Source organism: Eurosta solidaginis, chromosome 5 (genome assembly GCF_040869045.1).
Source record: "Eurosta solidaginis isolate ZX-2024a chromosome 5, ASM4086904v1, whole genome shotgun sequence".
NCBI classification, from domain to species: Eukaryota; Metazoa; Arthropoda; class Insecta; order Diptera; family Tephritidae; genus Eurosta; species Eurosta solidaginis.
In genome coordinates, this window is record NC_090323.1 from 160,876,820 (window position 1) to 160,892,913 (window position 16,094).

The 16,094-nt window shown below is 39.0% G+C and overlaps 3 protein-coding genes across 3 annotated transcripts; 1 reads left to right on the plus strand and 2 right to left on the minus strand.

Annotated features, from left to right (window-relative positions):
* The first annotated feature begins 812 nt into the window (after nt 1-812).
* LOC137253174 (larval cuticle protein 65Ag1-like) lies at nt 813-1,649 on the plus strand. Its single transcript, XM_067789689.1, has 2 exons — nt 813-1,033; nt 1,105-1,649. Exons 1-2 carry the CDS (start codon nt 909-911, stop codon nt 1,301-1,303), a joined length of 324 nt encoding a protein of 107 aa, XP_067645790.1. The 5' UTR covers nt 813-908; the 3' UTR covers nt 1,304-1,649.
* Nucleotides 1,650-4,265: 2,616 nt separating this feature from the next.
* LOC137253175 (larval cuticle protein 65Ab1-like) lies at nt 4,266-4,715 on the minus strand. Its single transcript, XM_067789690.1, has one exon. The coding sequence runs from the start codon at nt 4,663-4,665 to the stop codon at nt 4,354-4,356; it is 312 nt and encodes a 103-aa protein (XP_067645791.1). The 5' UTR covers nt 4,666-4,715; the 3' UTR covers nt 4,266-4,353.
* A 10,294-nt stretch (nt 4,716-15,009) lies between these two features.
* On the minus strand, nt 15,010-15,419 carry LOC137253176 (larval cuticle protein 65Ag1-like). Its single transcript, XM_067789691.1, has one exon. It carries the CDS (start codon nt 15,368-15,370, stop codon nt 15,047-15,049), a length of 324 nt encoding a protein of 107 aa, XP_067645792.1. The 5' UTR covers nt 15,371-15,419; the 3' UTR covers nt 15,010-15,046.
* Between the last annotated feature and the right edge of the window lie 675 nt (nt 15,420-16,094).

Genomic DNA, 16,094 nt, shown 5'->3' on the forward strand with positions numbered 1-16,094 from the left:
TGATACCACCCAGGTATGGTTCTTGAAAAGTTTTCTTCTCCGGGTTAAAGGTGTTAGGAGGGTTTTGTTTTGGTACCATATCACTTTTCCATGATGGGCAGGGCTTGTTGCATACGAACGGATGTTGTGATACAGATTAACATACCTTCGTGTGTCAAATCCATTGGGTTTCAGTTATTGAGGGAGGCCATCTTTGACTAGGGTCCACAAGAGAGGAGAGAGAATAATCCTTAAAAGCATTTCCTAGTGGCTATAGTTGACATAGTCTCTTATGTGACTGCACACTTTTATATTTATTATACACTTTGTGACTCACGAGAAAAAGTTGCAATGCTTAGCGTTTAACATAATAAGGGACTAAATAACAAATTTAAAAAAACGTACATATGTATATGAATGAAGTCACTTGAGTGTACACAACTAAAAGAATATAAAGCTCAGTTGCATATGCCATTGAAAATTACGCAGAATTGTTCTTTTATTTTTTAGTCTTAAAAAATTCTTAATATTTCATTTTGATGCCTGTTTCGTCTTAACTGACGAATGTATTAATTATTTTTTAGTGAGCAGCTAAGCAAAAAAATATTAAACTTGTCAGCTTAAATAGTTTTCGGGCACAGGTACGTAATTATAATTACTAGAAGTTATTATTATTATTTCCATATTCACACAGATATAATTGCAAAGCTTTTTGTTTATTACTTTTTTTTTTGTTTTTGTGCAGTAAATCACTTCAATGATAGTCCATCATCATATAAATCTAGCATTGTTTTAGCCCAGTCTTCAAAACACTATAAATTGATGTTGCGTACATGACCAAATGATCATAAGTCAACAGTTTACACAAGCGCGTGTTTGTCGCCTATAAAGCTGTTTACGGTATTTGAAAAAAGAAAACTTTAATCAAAATGAAATTCGCCATCGTCTTTGTCGCGTTATTTGTCCTTGCCACAGCGGTCCCCATCGATGATTCTTCGCAAGCACAAATTATTCGCTTAGATTCGGATGTGAAACCAGATGGCTATACATTTAAGTAAGTCCCGTGAAAAGTGTTCATGTGACATTTAAGACTCGTATTATATTAATTATGTGTTCCTTTACTAGTTTGGAAACCAGTGATGGTAAAACTCATCAAGAGGAAGGTCAATTGAAAAATGTAGGCGCCGAGGATGAAACAATTGTTGTGCGTGGTTCATTTTCGTTTGTTGCTGATGATGGGCAAACTTACACCGTCAATTATGTGGCAGATGAGAATGGTTTCCAACCTGAAGGCGCGCATTTACCTAATGTGGGTACTCACTAAACGAAACATTTACGAAATGCAACTAAGCAAACGCAATGCCTAATCTTTGCTTACGCAAACTATGGCGAAATTGTACTGAATTTATGAAATGTGTTAATAGAATTTGTTTGAGAAATCAAATCGTTGTTTTTTTTTAATGTAAAGTTAATTACATATTTACTAGTGTTAGTAAGTAAAAAAAATTATATATAAAAAGCAATCAGTATGGAAAATACACAAAAGCCAAAAAAATTTATTTTACTTTTTCTCTCGCTAACCTTAAAAATAAAAGCCGGTCTGTGCAAACAAAATTTGTAAGCAGTGTATGCTGAGTGTAATAAAAGCCATGGACATGCCTTTCATAAAATGTGTATGTTTGTTCTATTTACCCTACATTTTACCCCAAAAGCCCGAAGTTGCCCGAATTGTGTTCCTTTAAAAGAAAAAAAATTTAATTTTTCGAGCTCACGCAAAAAGAAGCAAAACTTTTTGATTCTGGCGGAAAAGTACAAAATTTCTGGAAATAGTTGTTAAAGAATGATGGTTTCGCTAGAATTGCTTAAAATAAAAAAGAACGTAAGTCCTGAAAATATATGAAAATTTATTCCATCAAATTTTTCTAAATAAGTATTTTCTAGTTAGTTATTCAGATTGTTATCTTTTTTTTGTTTTGTTCAAATTTCAGTTCTACTTCTCCAGTGGAACAATTTTAATTCGAAGCGGATGTGGTCCTATGTAGGACACGTCCAGTTATTTTAAAAAACAGTCAATAGAAGTGAAGAGCATGTTAAAAATATATATAAGTTTTCCCACGGAAGAAAAATTAATTTTAAAATTTTAACCAGTTCTCTTTCAAGATTAGAAGGAAAGGCAATTATTTGGCTACAAAATATATTATATAATTTTTAAGGCAGAGCTTTTGGAAAAGCTTCATTAAAAATTGTATTAATTTTATTGTTACGATAATTTTTCTAAATGTTTGAGCTTCAGTAGCAACCTCTAAAAACCTTACACACACAAATATACGCCGTCAGTATTTTTGAGTAAATAATAGTTTTACGGAGTGTCCCGTTAATTTTTTAATAGCCGCAAAATAAGGACCACCCTAATTTACATATATACTAATGTTTGTGCAATAAGGAGATGTTCTGCGCATGAGTTTATCACTGAACTCCTCCTAAAAAACTGGACCCGTTTTGATTAGATTTTGCGTGTGTGTTAAAGGGGGTTTGAAGGTGCTTCAGATTCAAAATTTAGTCCGGGGAAGTGAATCCAGGCCGACCTATTCCAAATATTCTTAGTCATAGCTCGATTCGCTTTCCGGCCCCAAGAAAGTAACCAATTTTACAAAAATAACCAGTTCTAAAAAAATAAAAGTAGCCGGTTTCGTAAAAGCAACTGATTTCAAGAAACTTATCGGTTCAAAAAAAAAATAAGTTTTTATAAAAAAGTTAAAGATTCCAAGCAAGAAAAAAATTTCAAAAAAAAAATCGATTCTAATAAAGAAATCGACTGTAAAAATCTAACAGTTCTACAGAAGTATAGTCCTATAGGCGATGAACGGTAACTAGTTTTTAAAATGAAACACTTGAACCCTAAAACGTTATAAAATGTAACGGTTTTTTTTTCAATAAAGCAGTTGTCCAAAAATAAAGCCCTTGAATTGTAAAAGTAACCAGTTCACAAAATGGTTCCAGCATATTAACTGATTAAAAAAACCTTTCAAACACAGCAACCTTCAACAAAATATAGAGAAAACATTCTTTCGTCTTCTTCTCACTCAAGCTTAAGTTCTACATATCGAGCTTCCTTTCCTATAGATAGAGAAACCACAGAGAGGGCCCATATATAGGGGCCATATAATATTATTGAGTGGATTTATCCGGCGAAAGATAAAATTTACAAATATAAGAGCATTCACTCATTCAAGTGAAAGACATTAAACCAAACAAAGCTTCGTGACAAGAATGAAGATAATTAGAATACCACTTAAATGACTTTACGCTTACCGACTCCCATCGTCGGATGTGATATATGATAATACTTAGTCTCTACCTCATTACACATCTATCTGCAATTATCATTAAAGTACATATGGGCAGTTGACTTAAAACAGCCAGACTGAAGTGAGAAATTTGTCAGAAGTCCGCACTCAGAATACACTAGGGAGATCTCCTTATGAAGGAATGTTGACATAATTTACTTATATACTGTAAAGATATTAAATTTTTTGTTAAAATTTGACTTTAAAAAAATTTTTTTTAAGTCGGCGTGGTCATTCTCCGATTTTGATAAATTTTATTAAGCATACATATACTAATAGTAGTAACGTTCCTGCCAAATTTCATCATGATATCTTCAACGACTGCCAAATTACAGCTTGCAAAAATTTTAAATTACCTTCTTTTAAAAGTGGGCGGTGCCACGCCCATTGTCCAAAATTTTACTAATTTTCTATTCTGCGTCATGAGTTCAACTTACCTACCAAGTTTCATCGCTTTATCCGTCTTGGGTAATGAATTATCGCACTTTTTCGCTTTTCGAAATTTTCGATATCGAAAAAGTGGATGTGGTTATAGTCCGATATCGTTCATTTTAAATAGCGATCTGAGATGAGAGCCCAGGAACCTGCATACCAAATTTCATCAGGATACCTCAAAATTTACTCAAGTTATTGTGTTAAAGGGCAGACGGACGAACGGACATGGCTCAATAAAATTTTTTTCGATCCTGATGATTTTGATATATGGAAGTCTATATCTATCTCGATTCCTTTATACCTGTACAACCAACCGTTATCCAATCAAAGTTAATATAATCTATGAGCTCTGCTCAACTGAGTATAAAAATTAAATACCACTTCGAATATTAAGCGATTGCATGCAGTCCGTGAGGCGTTGCTAAGACTTGGGCCCACCTATAAAATTAAAGCAGTCAAATTATTTAAAATATACATATATATATATATCTTAAATCAAATACATTTTTTTCTTTTTCCGAAAATTGCACATTTTTTATTCTAAACAAAACTGAAACACTTGATTATCAACTATTTATCTCGTATCCATCTTTCAGGCAGCTGGAGGCAAATGAGCACCTACTGGATGGAAGCCAGTCGAATCAGCAACATATTCAACATTGAAAACTTCGCCAGTCTTTTCATCCGTGTAATGGTAACTACCTTTCACGGCAATGGCTTCGTTTTCGCTACCAGCATTCTCTAAATGTCCAGCTTCATCGTGGTGGGTGCCATCACTGGTATCAATAACATAGTTGTAGCTCTCAGGTCCGACATCAGATTCCTGTCTGACAATTTCTGCATCCCTAGCGGGATGTGCGAAAGCAATCGCGAAAAGGCAGGCGATAATTATTGCGGGTTTCATGATGATTAATTTGGTTTTTTGTTCTGTAGCTATGTTGCTGCTGCAATAAAAGTTACTAACTGAATGGATAATCCTCTATTGTCAATTTCTTATTTTATATGTTTTCGATTTGATAAAAAAGAAAGGAATAGAAATTCTTGCAAGCTCTTCAAAATCAAGTTTTAATTGCTGAATAACTTGTTGTTGTGCATAAAATTTAAGAAAATTTCTTAAGGGCCGTTTTACACTTTTTATTTAAGAGCCATTTTACACCCCTCGGCTAGCTGGAACCAAAAAATCTTAATTTTATTATTATAACAAACAAGTCTAGGTTAGATTAGGTTCAAAGGACGGGCGTGGGTATTACCCACACTTCCACTCGGAGACATTTTTGTCCATTGTGAATGCCCTCAGTAAGTGCAGATTGGCGGCACATTCGTTTAAACCCATTACCTCCTAGTGGTCCTCAAGGAACCACTTGCATTCCCTGATGAACCCAAGAAGAAGCGAGGCGTCCATCTTCCGAACCTCTTCCAGGCTGCCGACGAACCGTGAGCCCAGAAATCTGAGACTTCTTCTTTAAAGCGCCGGACATCTGCAGAGAAAGTGCTAGATCGACTCCTCTTTTCCTCATTCTGACAGCTTCTGCAGAGGGAGCTTATTGGTATTCGCCACAGTCGGAGCATTGGTACGATAGCACAATGACCTGTGATGATACCCGTAAGTACCCTCACCACAGATATGCTAAGTTTGAGAAGGAAGCTGGTGTTTTTCCTATCAAAGCTTGGCCATAAGGACCTTGAGACTTCGCAGTCAACCCCTTTGATACATAGCAAGTCGGTTGCCCTGTTTTCATATTCCTCGATTCTCCCCAGGAGATAACTCAGCGGTGATCGGACGGAGCTGTCCACCTCACTTATGTCCAAATCGCAACCTTTTCTCGCCATCTCATCTGCGCGAGTTCATTCCCTTCAATACCGCTATGCCCAGGGACAGAGCAAAAGAAGACATTGAGATGACTTATAGAAGGCAGAGGGGCTTTACACCTTCGCACGATATCCGATTTTCTCATGTTGGACTCTAATGCCCTTAAGACGGCTCTTGAAACAGATTTGCTGCTCTGTCTATGGCATAGACCTCAGCTTGCAATACACTGCATGCGTCAGGAAGTCGGAATGATTGGCTTAGCTGTAAATGTGTTGAGTACATACCAGCTCCAGTTCCTTTTCCAATTTTCAGCCGTCGGTGTAGATTTTAATGCCCCTACCATTGTCTAGGCCTACTTCCCATTCACCCCTTGAAGGATATCGTATGTTCTGAACCTGGACGTTCAAAACCGTTGTGATGTGGTCGGTTATTATTCCATTTAATTGTCCCTTCTCCACACTCCAAACTGGAAAAAGAAGCGGTAAAGATGGGTTTGATGGTGAATGAGGACAAAACGAAGTACCTGCTGTCATCGAGCACAGAGTCAGCGTATATGCGCCTTGGCAACCACGCTACTGTTGGCAGCCATAATTTCGAAATAGTAAAAGACTTCGTTTATTTGGGAACCAGCATCAACACTAGTAACAACATCAGCACTGAAATCCAGCGAAGAATCAATCTTGCCAATAAATGCTACTTTGGACTAGGTAGGCAATTGAAAAGTAAATTCCTCCCTCGGCGAATGAAAATCATACTCTACAAGTCACTTATCGTACCCGTCCTGCTATTTGGGGCAGAAGCATAGACCATAACAACAGCAGATGAAGCGGCTTTGGGAGTGTTCGAGAGAAAAGTTCTTCGAAAGATTTATGGACCTCTACGCGTTGGCAATGGCGAGTACCGAAGAAGATTTAATGATGAGCTGTACGAGCTATACGCAGACATCAACATAGTCCAGCGAATTAAAACGCAGCGGCTACGCTGGCTAGGCCATGTTATGCGAATGAAAGATGATGCTTCGGCCAAGAAAGTGTTTCTCTCGGAACCCGCCTATGGAAGCAGAGGTAGAGGGCGGCCCCCACTCCGTTGGAAGGACCAGGTGGAAAATGATTAAAACTCCCTTGGTGTGACCAATTGGCGCCGGTGGGCGGAGCGAAGGAGCGACTGGCGCGCCTTGTTGGACGGCCATAACCGTTTAGACGGTTAGGCGCCAATTGAGTAAGTAAGTAATTTTCCCTTCGTCATATCGTCCAGAATCGTGGCGTGTCCGTACTTAGCCGATTTCCACATGTAGGATTCTAAGGGAAAACCTTTCTAAGACAAGAATCTTGAGCAGCCTAAGAAGATTCCACTAAAGAGAAGGGGAAAAAATCCAACAACGTAGTAACCAAGATGATCGAACAATACGTCCTGCGCCCTCAGTAGAGGGGCAAAGCACTGCCTTCATGATGTAAAAAACAATGCGGGATACACTTTAAAGCTGGCAAAGCTAGTGGAATGCCGATAAGAAAACTTTCGTGCAGATATTATATTTTCTATCTTAACAACAAGATTAAAAAAAAGTCTTTTCTGGAGCCGGTATAGTTCAGAGACTGATAAAAAAAAAGTTGATAGAGGAATGGGCTTGTAGTAGTGAAAAGTACCTCAAAGCGCTCATTGAGGCACATTTATCATCAGCATATGATGCGGATACAGTACCTTCAATTCGATGTCGATGAAAGTAGTGTCAGATAGGGCGACTAATATCAAAATTTGGTATGCAGTAAAAGTCAGTTTTAAATCCAAATCTGGATGAAATATTTCGTGTTTAGCACTCAATATCCAAAATTAGTTGATATTCCATATCAAACAATAGATTCAGCTAACATGCAACGTCCAGCTTAAAGTATTACAACTGGGTATATGATTTTCGATTTCATCCGTACCTTGATTTCCTTATTTCTTTGATAGCATTTTGATTCAAAAGTCCAGTTTCTGCTAAATGCATTAATATGTTTATGATTATTTCGATTATAAAATTAAAATATATTTTATATACCATTCAATTCCCGTTCTAATATGCAGATTAAGTTATCTTTGTATCTTGATTATCATAAGTGCAAACAAATTTAGCCCCAGATATGGGTTCTTATATACAACCTGATTGTAGCATTTTTATTTTATTCTTTGAGTTAAATTATCTTTCCTTATAGTTCCGCTCCAGATCTGATAAAATTATTATCGACCAGATCTTCACGATGCGCCCAATCTTGGCGAAGGCTCACGGTAAGAGAAGCGACGTTGAAAGAAGCAACACTCGCCATCTTTTGTCGACTTTAAAGCAGCCTTTGATATCGCGAATAGAAGTTGCTTCTATGTTGCTATGTCTGTCCAAGTGCAAAGTTAATAAAGCTTTCCCAGTTGGCATTAAGCAACACCGACAACGGAACTCCCTTGGTAGCCACGTCAATGTTTTTATACTCAGTTTAGCAGAGCTCACAGAGTATATTAAGTTTGATTGGATAACGGTTGGTTGTACATATATAAAGGAATCGAGATAGATATAGACTTCCATATATCAAAATAATCAGGATCCAGAAAAAATTTGATTGAGCCTTGTCCGTCCGTCCGTCCGTCCGTTAACACGATAACTTGAGTAAATTTTGAGGTATCTTGATGAAATTTGGTATGTAGGTTCCTGAGCACTCATCTCAGATCGCTTTTTAAAATGAACGATATCGGACTATAACCACGCCCACTTTTTCGATATCGAAAATTTCGAAAAACCGAAAAAATGCGATAATTCATTGCCAGAGGCGGTTAAAGGGATGAAACTTGGTAGATGGGTTGACGTTATGACGCAGAATAGAAAATTAGTAAGATTTTGGACAATGGGCGTGGCACCGCCCACTTTTACAAGAAGGTAATTTAAAAGTTTTGCAAGCTGTAATTTGGCAGTCGTTGAAGATATCATGATGAAATTTGGCAGAAACGTTACTACTATTACTATATATGTGCTAAATAAAAATTAGCAAAATTGGATGAAGAACACGCCCACTTTTTAAAAAAAATTTTTTTTTTAATTCAAATTTTAACAAAAAATTTAATATCTTTACTGTATATAAGTAAATTAAGTCAAAATTCAACTCCAGTAATGATATGATGCAACAAAATACAAAAATAAAAGAAAATTTCAAAATGGGCGTGGCTCCGCCCATTTTCATTTAGTGTGTCTAGAATACTTTTAATGCCATAAGTCGAACAAAAATTTACCAATCCTTTTGAAATTTGGTAGGAGCATAGATTCTATGACGTTAACTGTTCTCTGTGAAAAAGGGCGAAATCGGTGGAAGCCACGCCCAGTTTTTATACACAGTCCACCGTCTGTCCTTCCGCTCGGCCGTTAACACAATAACTTGAGCAAAAACCGATATATCTTTACTAAACTTAGCCCACGTACTTATCTGAACTCACCTTATCTTGGTATAAAAAATGGCCGAAATCCGACCATAACCACGCCCACTTTATCGATATCGAAAATTACGAAAAATTAAAAAAATGCCATAATTCTATACCAAATACGAAAAAAGGGATGAAACATGGTAACTGGATTGGTTTATTGACGCAAAATATAACTTTGGAAAAAACTTTGTAAAATGGGTGTGACACCTACCATATTAAGTAGAAGAAAATGAAAAAGTTCTACAAGGCGAAATCAACAGCCATTGGAATCTTGGCAGGAATACTGTTAGTGTTATTGAATATATAAATAAATTAGCAGTACCCGACAGATGATTTTCTGGATCACCTGATCCACATTTGGTCGATATCGCGAGAACGCCTTCACATATACATCTAAGGGCCACTCGCTTTTAAAACCCTCATTAATACCTTTAATTTGATATCCATATCGTACAAACACATTCTAGAGTCAACCCTGGCCCACCCTAATGGCGATATCTCGAAAAGGCGTGCACCTATAGACCTAATGCCCACTCCCTCTTAAAATGCTCAGTAACACCTTTCGTTTGATACCCATATCGTAAAAACATTCTAGAGTCACCCCTGGCCCACCCTAATGGCGATATCTCGAAAAGGCGTCCACCTATAGACCTAATGTCCACTCCCTCTTAAAATGCCCAGTAACACCTTTCGTTTGATACCCATATCGTACAAACATTCTAGAGTCACCCCTGGTCCACCCTAATGGCGATATCTCGAAAAGGCGTCCACCTATAGACCTAATGCCCACTCCCTCTTAAAATGCTCAGTAACACCTTTCGTTTGATACTCATATCGTACAAACTTTCTAGAGTCACCCTTGGTCAACCTTTATGGCGATATCTCGAAAAGGCGTCCACCTATAGAACTGAGGATTACTCCCTTTTAAAATACTCATTACCACCTTTCATTTGATACCCATATCGTACAAACACATTCTAGAGTCACCCTGGCCCACCCTAATGGCGATATCTCGAAAAGGCGCCCACCTATAGACCTAATGCCCACTTTCTCTTAAAATGCTCAGTAACACCTTTCGTTTGATACCCATATCGTACAAACATTCTAGAGTCACCCCTGGCCCACCCTAATGGCAATATCTCGAAAAGGCGTCCACCTATAGACCTAGTGCCCACTCCCTCTTAAAATGCTCAGTAACACCTTTCGTTTGATACCCATATCGTACAAACATTCTAGAGTCACCCTTGGTCCACCTTTATGGCGATATCTCGAAAAGGCGTCCACCTATAGAACTAAGGATTGCTCCCTTTTAAAATACTCATTACCACCTTTAATTTGATACCCATATCGTACAAACACATTCCAGAGTTACCCCTGGCCCACCCTAATGGCGATATCTCGAAAAGGCATCCACCTATGGACCTAATGCCCACTTCCTCTTAAAATGCTCAGTAACACCTTTCGTTTGATACCCATATCGTACAAACGCATTCTAGAGTCACCCCTGGCCCCCCCTAATGACGACATTTCGAAAAGGCGTCCACCTATAGACCTAATGCCCACTCCCTCTTAAAACGCTCAGTAACACCTTTCATTTGATTCCCATATCGTACAACTAGAGACACCCCTGGTCCACCTTTATGGCGATATCTCGAAACGGCGTCCACCTAGGGAACTAAGGATCACTCTTTTTCAAAATACTCATTAACAGCTTTCATTTGATACCCATATCGTACAAACATATTCTAGAGTCACCCCTGGTCCACCTTTATGGGGATTTCTCGAAAAGGCGTTCACCTATAGAACTAAAGCCCATTCCCTTTTAAAATACCCATTATCACCTTTCATTTGATACCCATATCGTACAAACACATTCTAGAGTCAGCCCTAGTCCACCTTTATGGCGATATCCCTAAATGGCGTCCATCCATAGAACTATGGCCTACTCTCTCTTAAAATACTCTTTAATACCTTCCATTTGATACACATGTCATACAACCACATTCCAGGGTTACCCTAGGTTCATTTCCTACATGGTGATTTTCCTTATTTTGTCTCCATAGCTCTCAACTGAGTATGTAATGTTCGGTTACACCCGAACTTAGCCTTCCTTACTTGTTGGATATAAGTTCGAGACTGTGAAGAATTTCGTCTATCTGGTAACCAGCATTAACATTGCCTACAAATATGACTTTAGACCGAGTAAAGAATAATTAAAAAATCTAAGGTGCGATAATCTCCGAAGAGATTTTAGGCCGAGATTCTCTTCCAATTGGCTCCTCTTAATTTACCCTACAAATTGGCGGGATGGGGCCTATATGTTTTATGCCGACTCCGAACGGCATCTGCAAGGCAGATAAGTTTTCACTGAGATCTTTTCATGGCAGAAATGCACTCGCCGATAATTGAAAAAACTTGTTTCTAAAATTTTTGATGTTGCTTTTCCCGGGGCCATGAACCCAGGATCCTCGGTGTGGTAGGCGGAGCACGCTACCATCACATCACGGCCACCGAATAGCCAGTTTAAAAATAAAACGATCTCTCCACAAACAAACATCACACTTTTAAAGTCCCTTATCATTTCCTTATCATTTCATGGCCAAGGTGGTCCCGCTACTAAAGCCTAGAAACCAGCTAACATAGGAGAGTCATATCGCCCGATATCCCTCCTATCGCTAGTAGCCAAGACGCTTGAACATTTTGCTCCCCTACTTCAAAGCAAATTTGCAGCTAGCCTGTCATCAGCATGGCTTCAGAAAACTCCATAGCACCACCACCGCGCTAAATGCCATCAGCACCCAGATAAATTGCGGTTTAAATCAAAACCCCCACATTGAACAGTACTCGTTGCGCTAGACCTTTCAAAAGCTTTGGAAGGGCCTACCCTTCCCCCATGTCATAAAAGGTGGACCGCAAATTATCTGCGTGGTCGGCAGGCATCGGTGCATTTTAGAAATGAAACATCAAAACCAAGAAGAATTAAGCAGGGGATGCCTCAGGGTGGTGTCCTATCCCCACTTTTGTTTAATTTCTACATATTTAAGCTACCTTCGACGCCAGGAGGAGTTACTATTGTTTCCTACGCTGATAACTGCACAATAATGGCCACAGGCCCAGGCCCAAAGATCGATGAGCTTTGCAACAGAATAAACGGCTACCTCCCTGATCTCTCCAGTTTTTTCGCCTCGCGAAACCTGGCATTATCACCGGCTAATTCCTCCGCGACCTTATTTACAACATGCACGTCCCAAATGTCGACCATTTGGAACATCCACGTCGATGACACTACGCTACCGACTGTCCTACACCCCACCCCCACCACTACGCTACCGACTGTCCACACCGGACCTTTATGCCAGGAATTGCCCGGTGAATACAGTACTCAAAAACCGTACCCAAAACTTGCGGAAGAGGAACGCATACTCCCCAGGGAAACGCGAGGCACTCTGGCTCAACTTCGTTCTGGATACTGTAACAGGTTAAACTCATACATATCCAGAATCAACCCCGACATACAAAATGAATGCCCCGCTTACAATGTATTCCCACATGACACCAACCATCTCTTCAATTCTAATGTGGAATCAACGCCTCTAACACCCCTTTCATTATTGCTACAACAACAACATTTCCCTCGGGAACATGAGCGTCAAGGGAAGATGAGATGGCTCGTGGAAGTTTAATATTGCACTGTATGAGCTTTACGCAGGTATGAAGACATTGCAGCAAATAAAATCCCAAAGGATGACCTAAAGTTATTCGAATGACCAAAGATACTCCGGCGGGGAAAGTTTTTCATTCGACACTACACCTGGGGAAAAGAGGAAAGTGAAGAGCTCCACAGAGTTGTTAGAGGCAGACGGAGGAAGACTTGACCTCCTCTGGTGCTCGCAATGCGCGTCAATTATCGCGAAACAGGGATAGCTGGCGTGACTTGATATGTTGATGAGGTAAATTATTTTTCTGTGCCTAATGCAAAGGAGCGCGGCGTTGGTGTTGGAATTTACTTTTGAGAAACACTGCTTAAAGTGCTTTCCTTGGCTACTGATAAGGAGCATCTCAACAAGATTTACATTAGCCCGACATTCATTGACAAACCGCTCGTCTTCGCCTACTTCCCGAGCTGTATGAAAAGTTCAAAGACTCTTTCAACGATCGCCCAAAATGTACACCGGAGCGCATACGTGACTTTTAGCATGGTCAACTATTTATGGCGTCCGAAAAAATATTTCTAAAAAGTCTTCGGAGTCCTCTTATAAATATCCGAAATGTCATGTCACCTAGGCCTTGCATTGATCCAGTGAGCTGAATTGGCTCAATACTCATAATACCAATGTCAACTCCGGTACTTCAAAATATACCTGCGCAGAATAAAAAAGGCTTTAGGCTCTTGTGACTCCGAAGAATAAACAAACAATAGCAGATTAAGTGAGGTCAGATTGAGTGGCCGCTGTCATTTGAGGGACTGGCGGTGGTGTTGCCACATTATCGAACGGTGAAGATGAGTCAAATATGTACTGTGCATGGTCATAGGCGCGAAATACCCTCGACGAGATTTACGCCGAGCTTATCTTCCAATTTGCATTGAGCTCATTTTAAATTTTTCCTACAATCAGGCGGGACAAGGCCTATACGTTGTATATGCCGACTCTGAACGACATCTTCAAGCAGACGAATTTTCACTGAGAATGCACTCGGGGTATTTACCGAATATTTATCGAGGAACGACAGCACATAAAAAATTGTTTACCCAAGTGTCAAAATGCCCCGAGACCTATCAAAAAGAATATCAATGCAACTACAATAGATACCAGTAATTACTAACAGAAGTCGACCTCACTGTGGCAAAGCAGGACAAATACTAAATTGCCTAGCAGTTTAAATTGCAAATTTCACCCCGTCCAAGGCATACTTTAAATTTCCTCCTGACGCCGAGCTGTTGGTAGAATATCTCCCCCTAATATACTCAATCAGCTTACATCTATTTGAGAACGAACTATTCTTTCCTGCCTTGAGAGAATCTGAAATCTAGCGCACAGAAGTATTTTATACGCAGGGACGCAAGTACAGCCAGCGAAAGTGCTATGTTTACCCATACGCTTAGATCCCGAATCTTAAAGTCTTATTTCAGACCAGGCTGCGACTGCGATGTTATTCAATACAGAACTCCATAGAAAAAGAGAATCGGATTTACCACCTTATCAGAAAACAAGTTTACCATTTTTGAAGAGAGCTTCAATCTAAGCCAATTTCCCCTCGACATTAGTACAAGCCAACCGAAGCTTGCTTAGCCCTACCGGCCACAATATTCATTGTAATTGAGTTGACAGCTAATCCGTATGACTCGGGCGGCTTGGTTAAGATAATCAAGTACCCTTGCAAACTTTCAGCGGGTTGTGCCCTCCAAGTGCTGGTGAAGGTCATTCGCGACGATAGCTCAGAGCAGTGCAGAAGAACTCATCCTCCTGGCGTAACACATTCGACGACATGACGAAGTGATTATGGCAAAATCTTGTCGTAAAAACAAATAAAGCACCGGGGAATGACGGACTACTTAATTTATATAGCGTAGTGTGCGAAAGGCTGAAGACAAGAGTCCACGAATCACTGGAGCTTAACATTGCTAATAAATCCCATGGTAGGAGATTTGGAACCATGCAATATCTCTTTGTGGAACCCAAAAGTAGCTTTTCAGAGCAGAAAAAGCAAGACTCCTCTATGCTACTCTGCTTTAGTTCACCAGAGGATCACTCCGAGTTATTGTGAGTGAATATGGCTTGAACTTTAGAGTATTCGAAAGAAAAGTTCTACGAAATATATATGATCCTTCCAATACCTACGACGTATACCAGTGAAGATTAATGATGAAATATCAATATGTGTAAAGGCAAATTTTCTTTGGCCCATACTAATGAAAAGAGGATGATCTTTTTTTAAAGTTTTCAACAATTTCAAGTTAATTATTTATCTAATCTTCTTTTTTTTTATTTAACACAATTACAATAATAGCCATTTCTCTCGGCTCCAATCATATTTAGGCAGCTGGTCCAACTGGCAAATGAGCACCCTGTGGATGGAAACCATTCTCATCAGCAACGTAAGTTACAGTGTAAGTTTGGCCGTTATCTGTGAAAGAGTATGAGCCTTTCGCAACGATGGCTTCTTGTTCGGTACCGGCATTTTCCAAATGTCCCGATTCGTCGTGGTGACTACCATCGCTGGTATCAACGTTGTAGGAGTAGCTTTCAGGACCAACTTCAGAGGCCAATGCGACAATTTCTACTGCGCTATCTCTTGAGGGAATAGCTAAGGCGGATGCAGCAGCAATAAGGCAGGCGAAGATGATAACGGCCTTCATGATGATTATTGTTTTTGCTGTTGATCTGCTTTAGCTATGGTGCTGTGATAAACGTTGATCGATTTTTGGATACACTTTCTAATGAATTGCGGTCTTTTATATCATTTCACTGGTTGCATATGCCATTTTCCAACAATCTGCTAAATACCTAGAAGATCTGGTTTTGTTTAAACAAAATTATGACTTCGGCAGAAGAATTTGCATATTTCACTCGGTTAATTAGGTTATATGCATATGAACTTATTTAATTCTGGAACTTCAGTTTGATAATTTAAAACGGTTTCTTGGATATAACCTGTTATTGTAGACTTGCGGCTATCGCAAGCTTTGATGGCAAAGAAAAATGTATTATGTTTAAAATATATAGCAGTGTTCACTTTTGGCACCTAAAACCCTTTTAAGCAGGGACGGAAAATAATTTTAATTTTGTTTTCGGAGTCGAAAAAGTCCTGGTAAAAAAATTTTCCTAAGTGAAAATGTTTCAGTTCCCAAGTATCCCTACAGTAATATCATGTCGAATCACACATCCTTTTTATTTTTCGAACTTTTTCCATAAAAGTCCACATATAAAAGTAAAATCTGTATTTTTATTTTTTGAGTCCGATAGAACTAGTTAAACTCGGACTTTTAAAAATAAAAGTCCGGAAATAAAAGTTAAGAGTGATAACAAAGAAACGGTTTATCCGAATTAAAATTTTTTTTATTTTATTTTAAAAGTTAAATC

What these genes read in the sequence shown, in the direction of transcription:
- LOC137253175 (XM_067789690.1), bottom strand. Translation starts at nt 4,665, where the DNA reads ATGAAACCCGCAATAATTATCGCCTGCCTTTTCGCGATTGCTTTCGCA.
- LOC137253174 (XM_067789689.1), top strand. Translation starts at nt 909, where the DNA reads ATGAAATTCGCCATCGTCTTTGTCGCGTTATTTGTCCTTGCCACAGCG. An exon ending in CCAGATGGCTATACATTTAA is followed by an intron (nt 1,034 to 1,104) that starts GTAAGTCCCGTG and finishes TTCCTTTACTAG; the next exon opens with TTTGGAAACCAGTGATGGTA.
- LOC137253176 (XM_067789691.1), bottom strand. Translation starts at nt 15,370, where the DNA reads ATGAAGGCCGTTATCATCTTCGCCTGCCTTATTGCTGCTGCATCCGCC.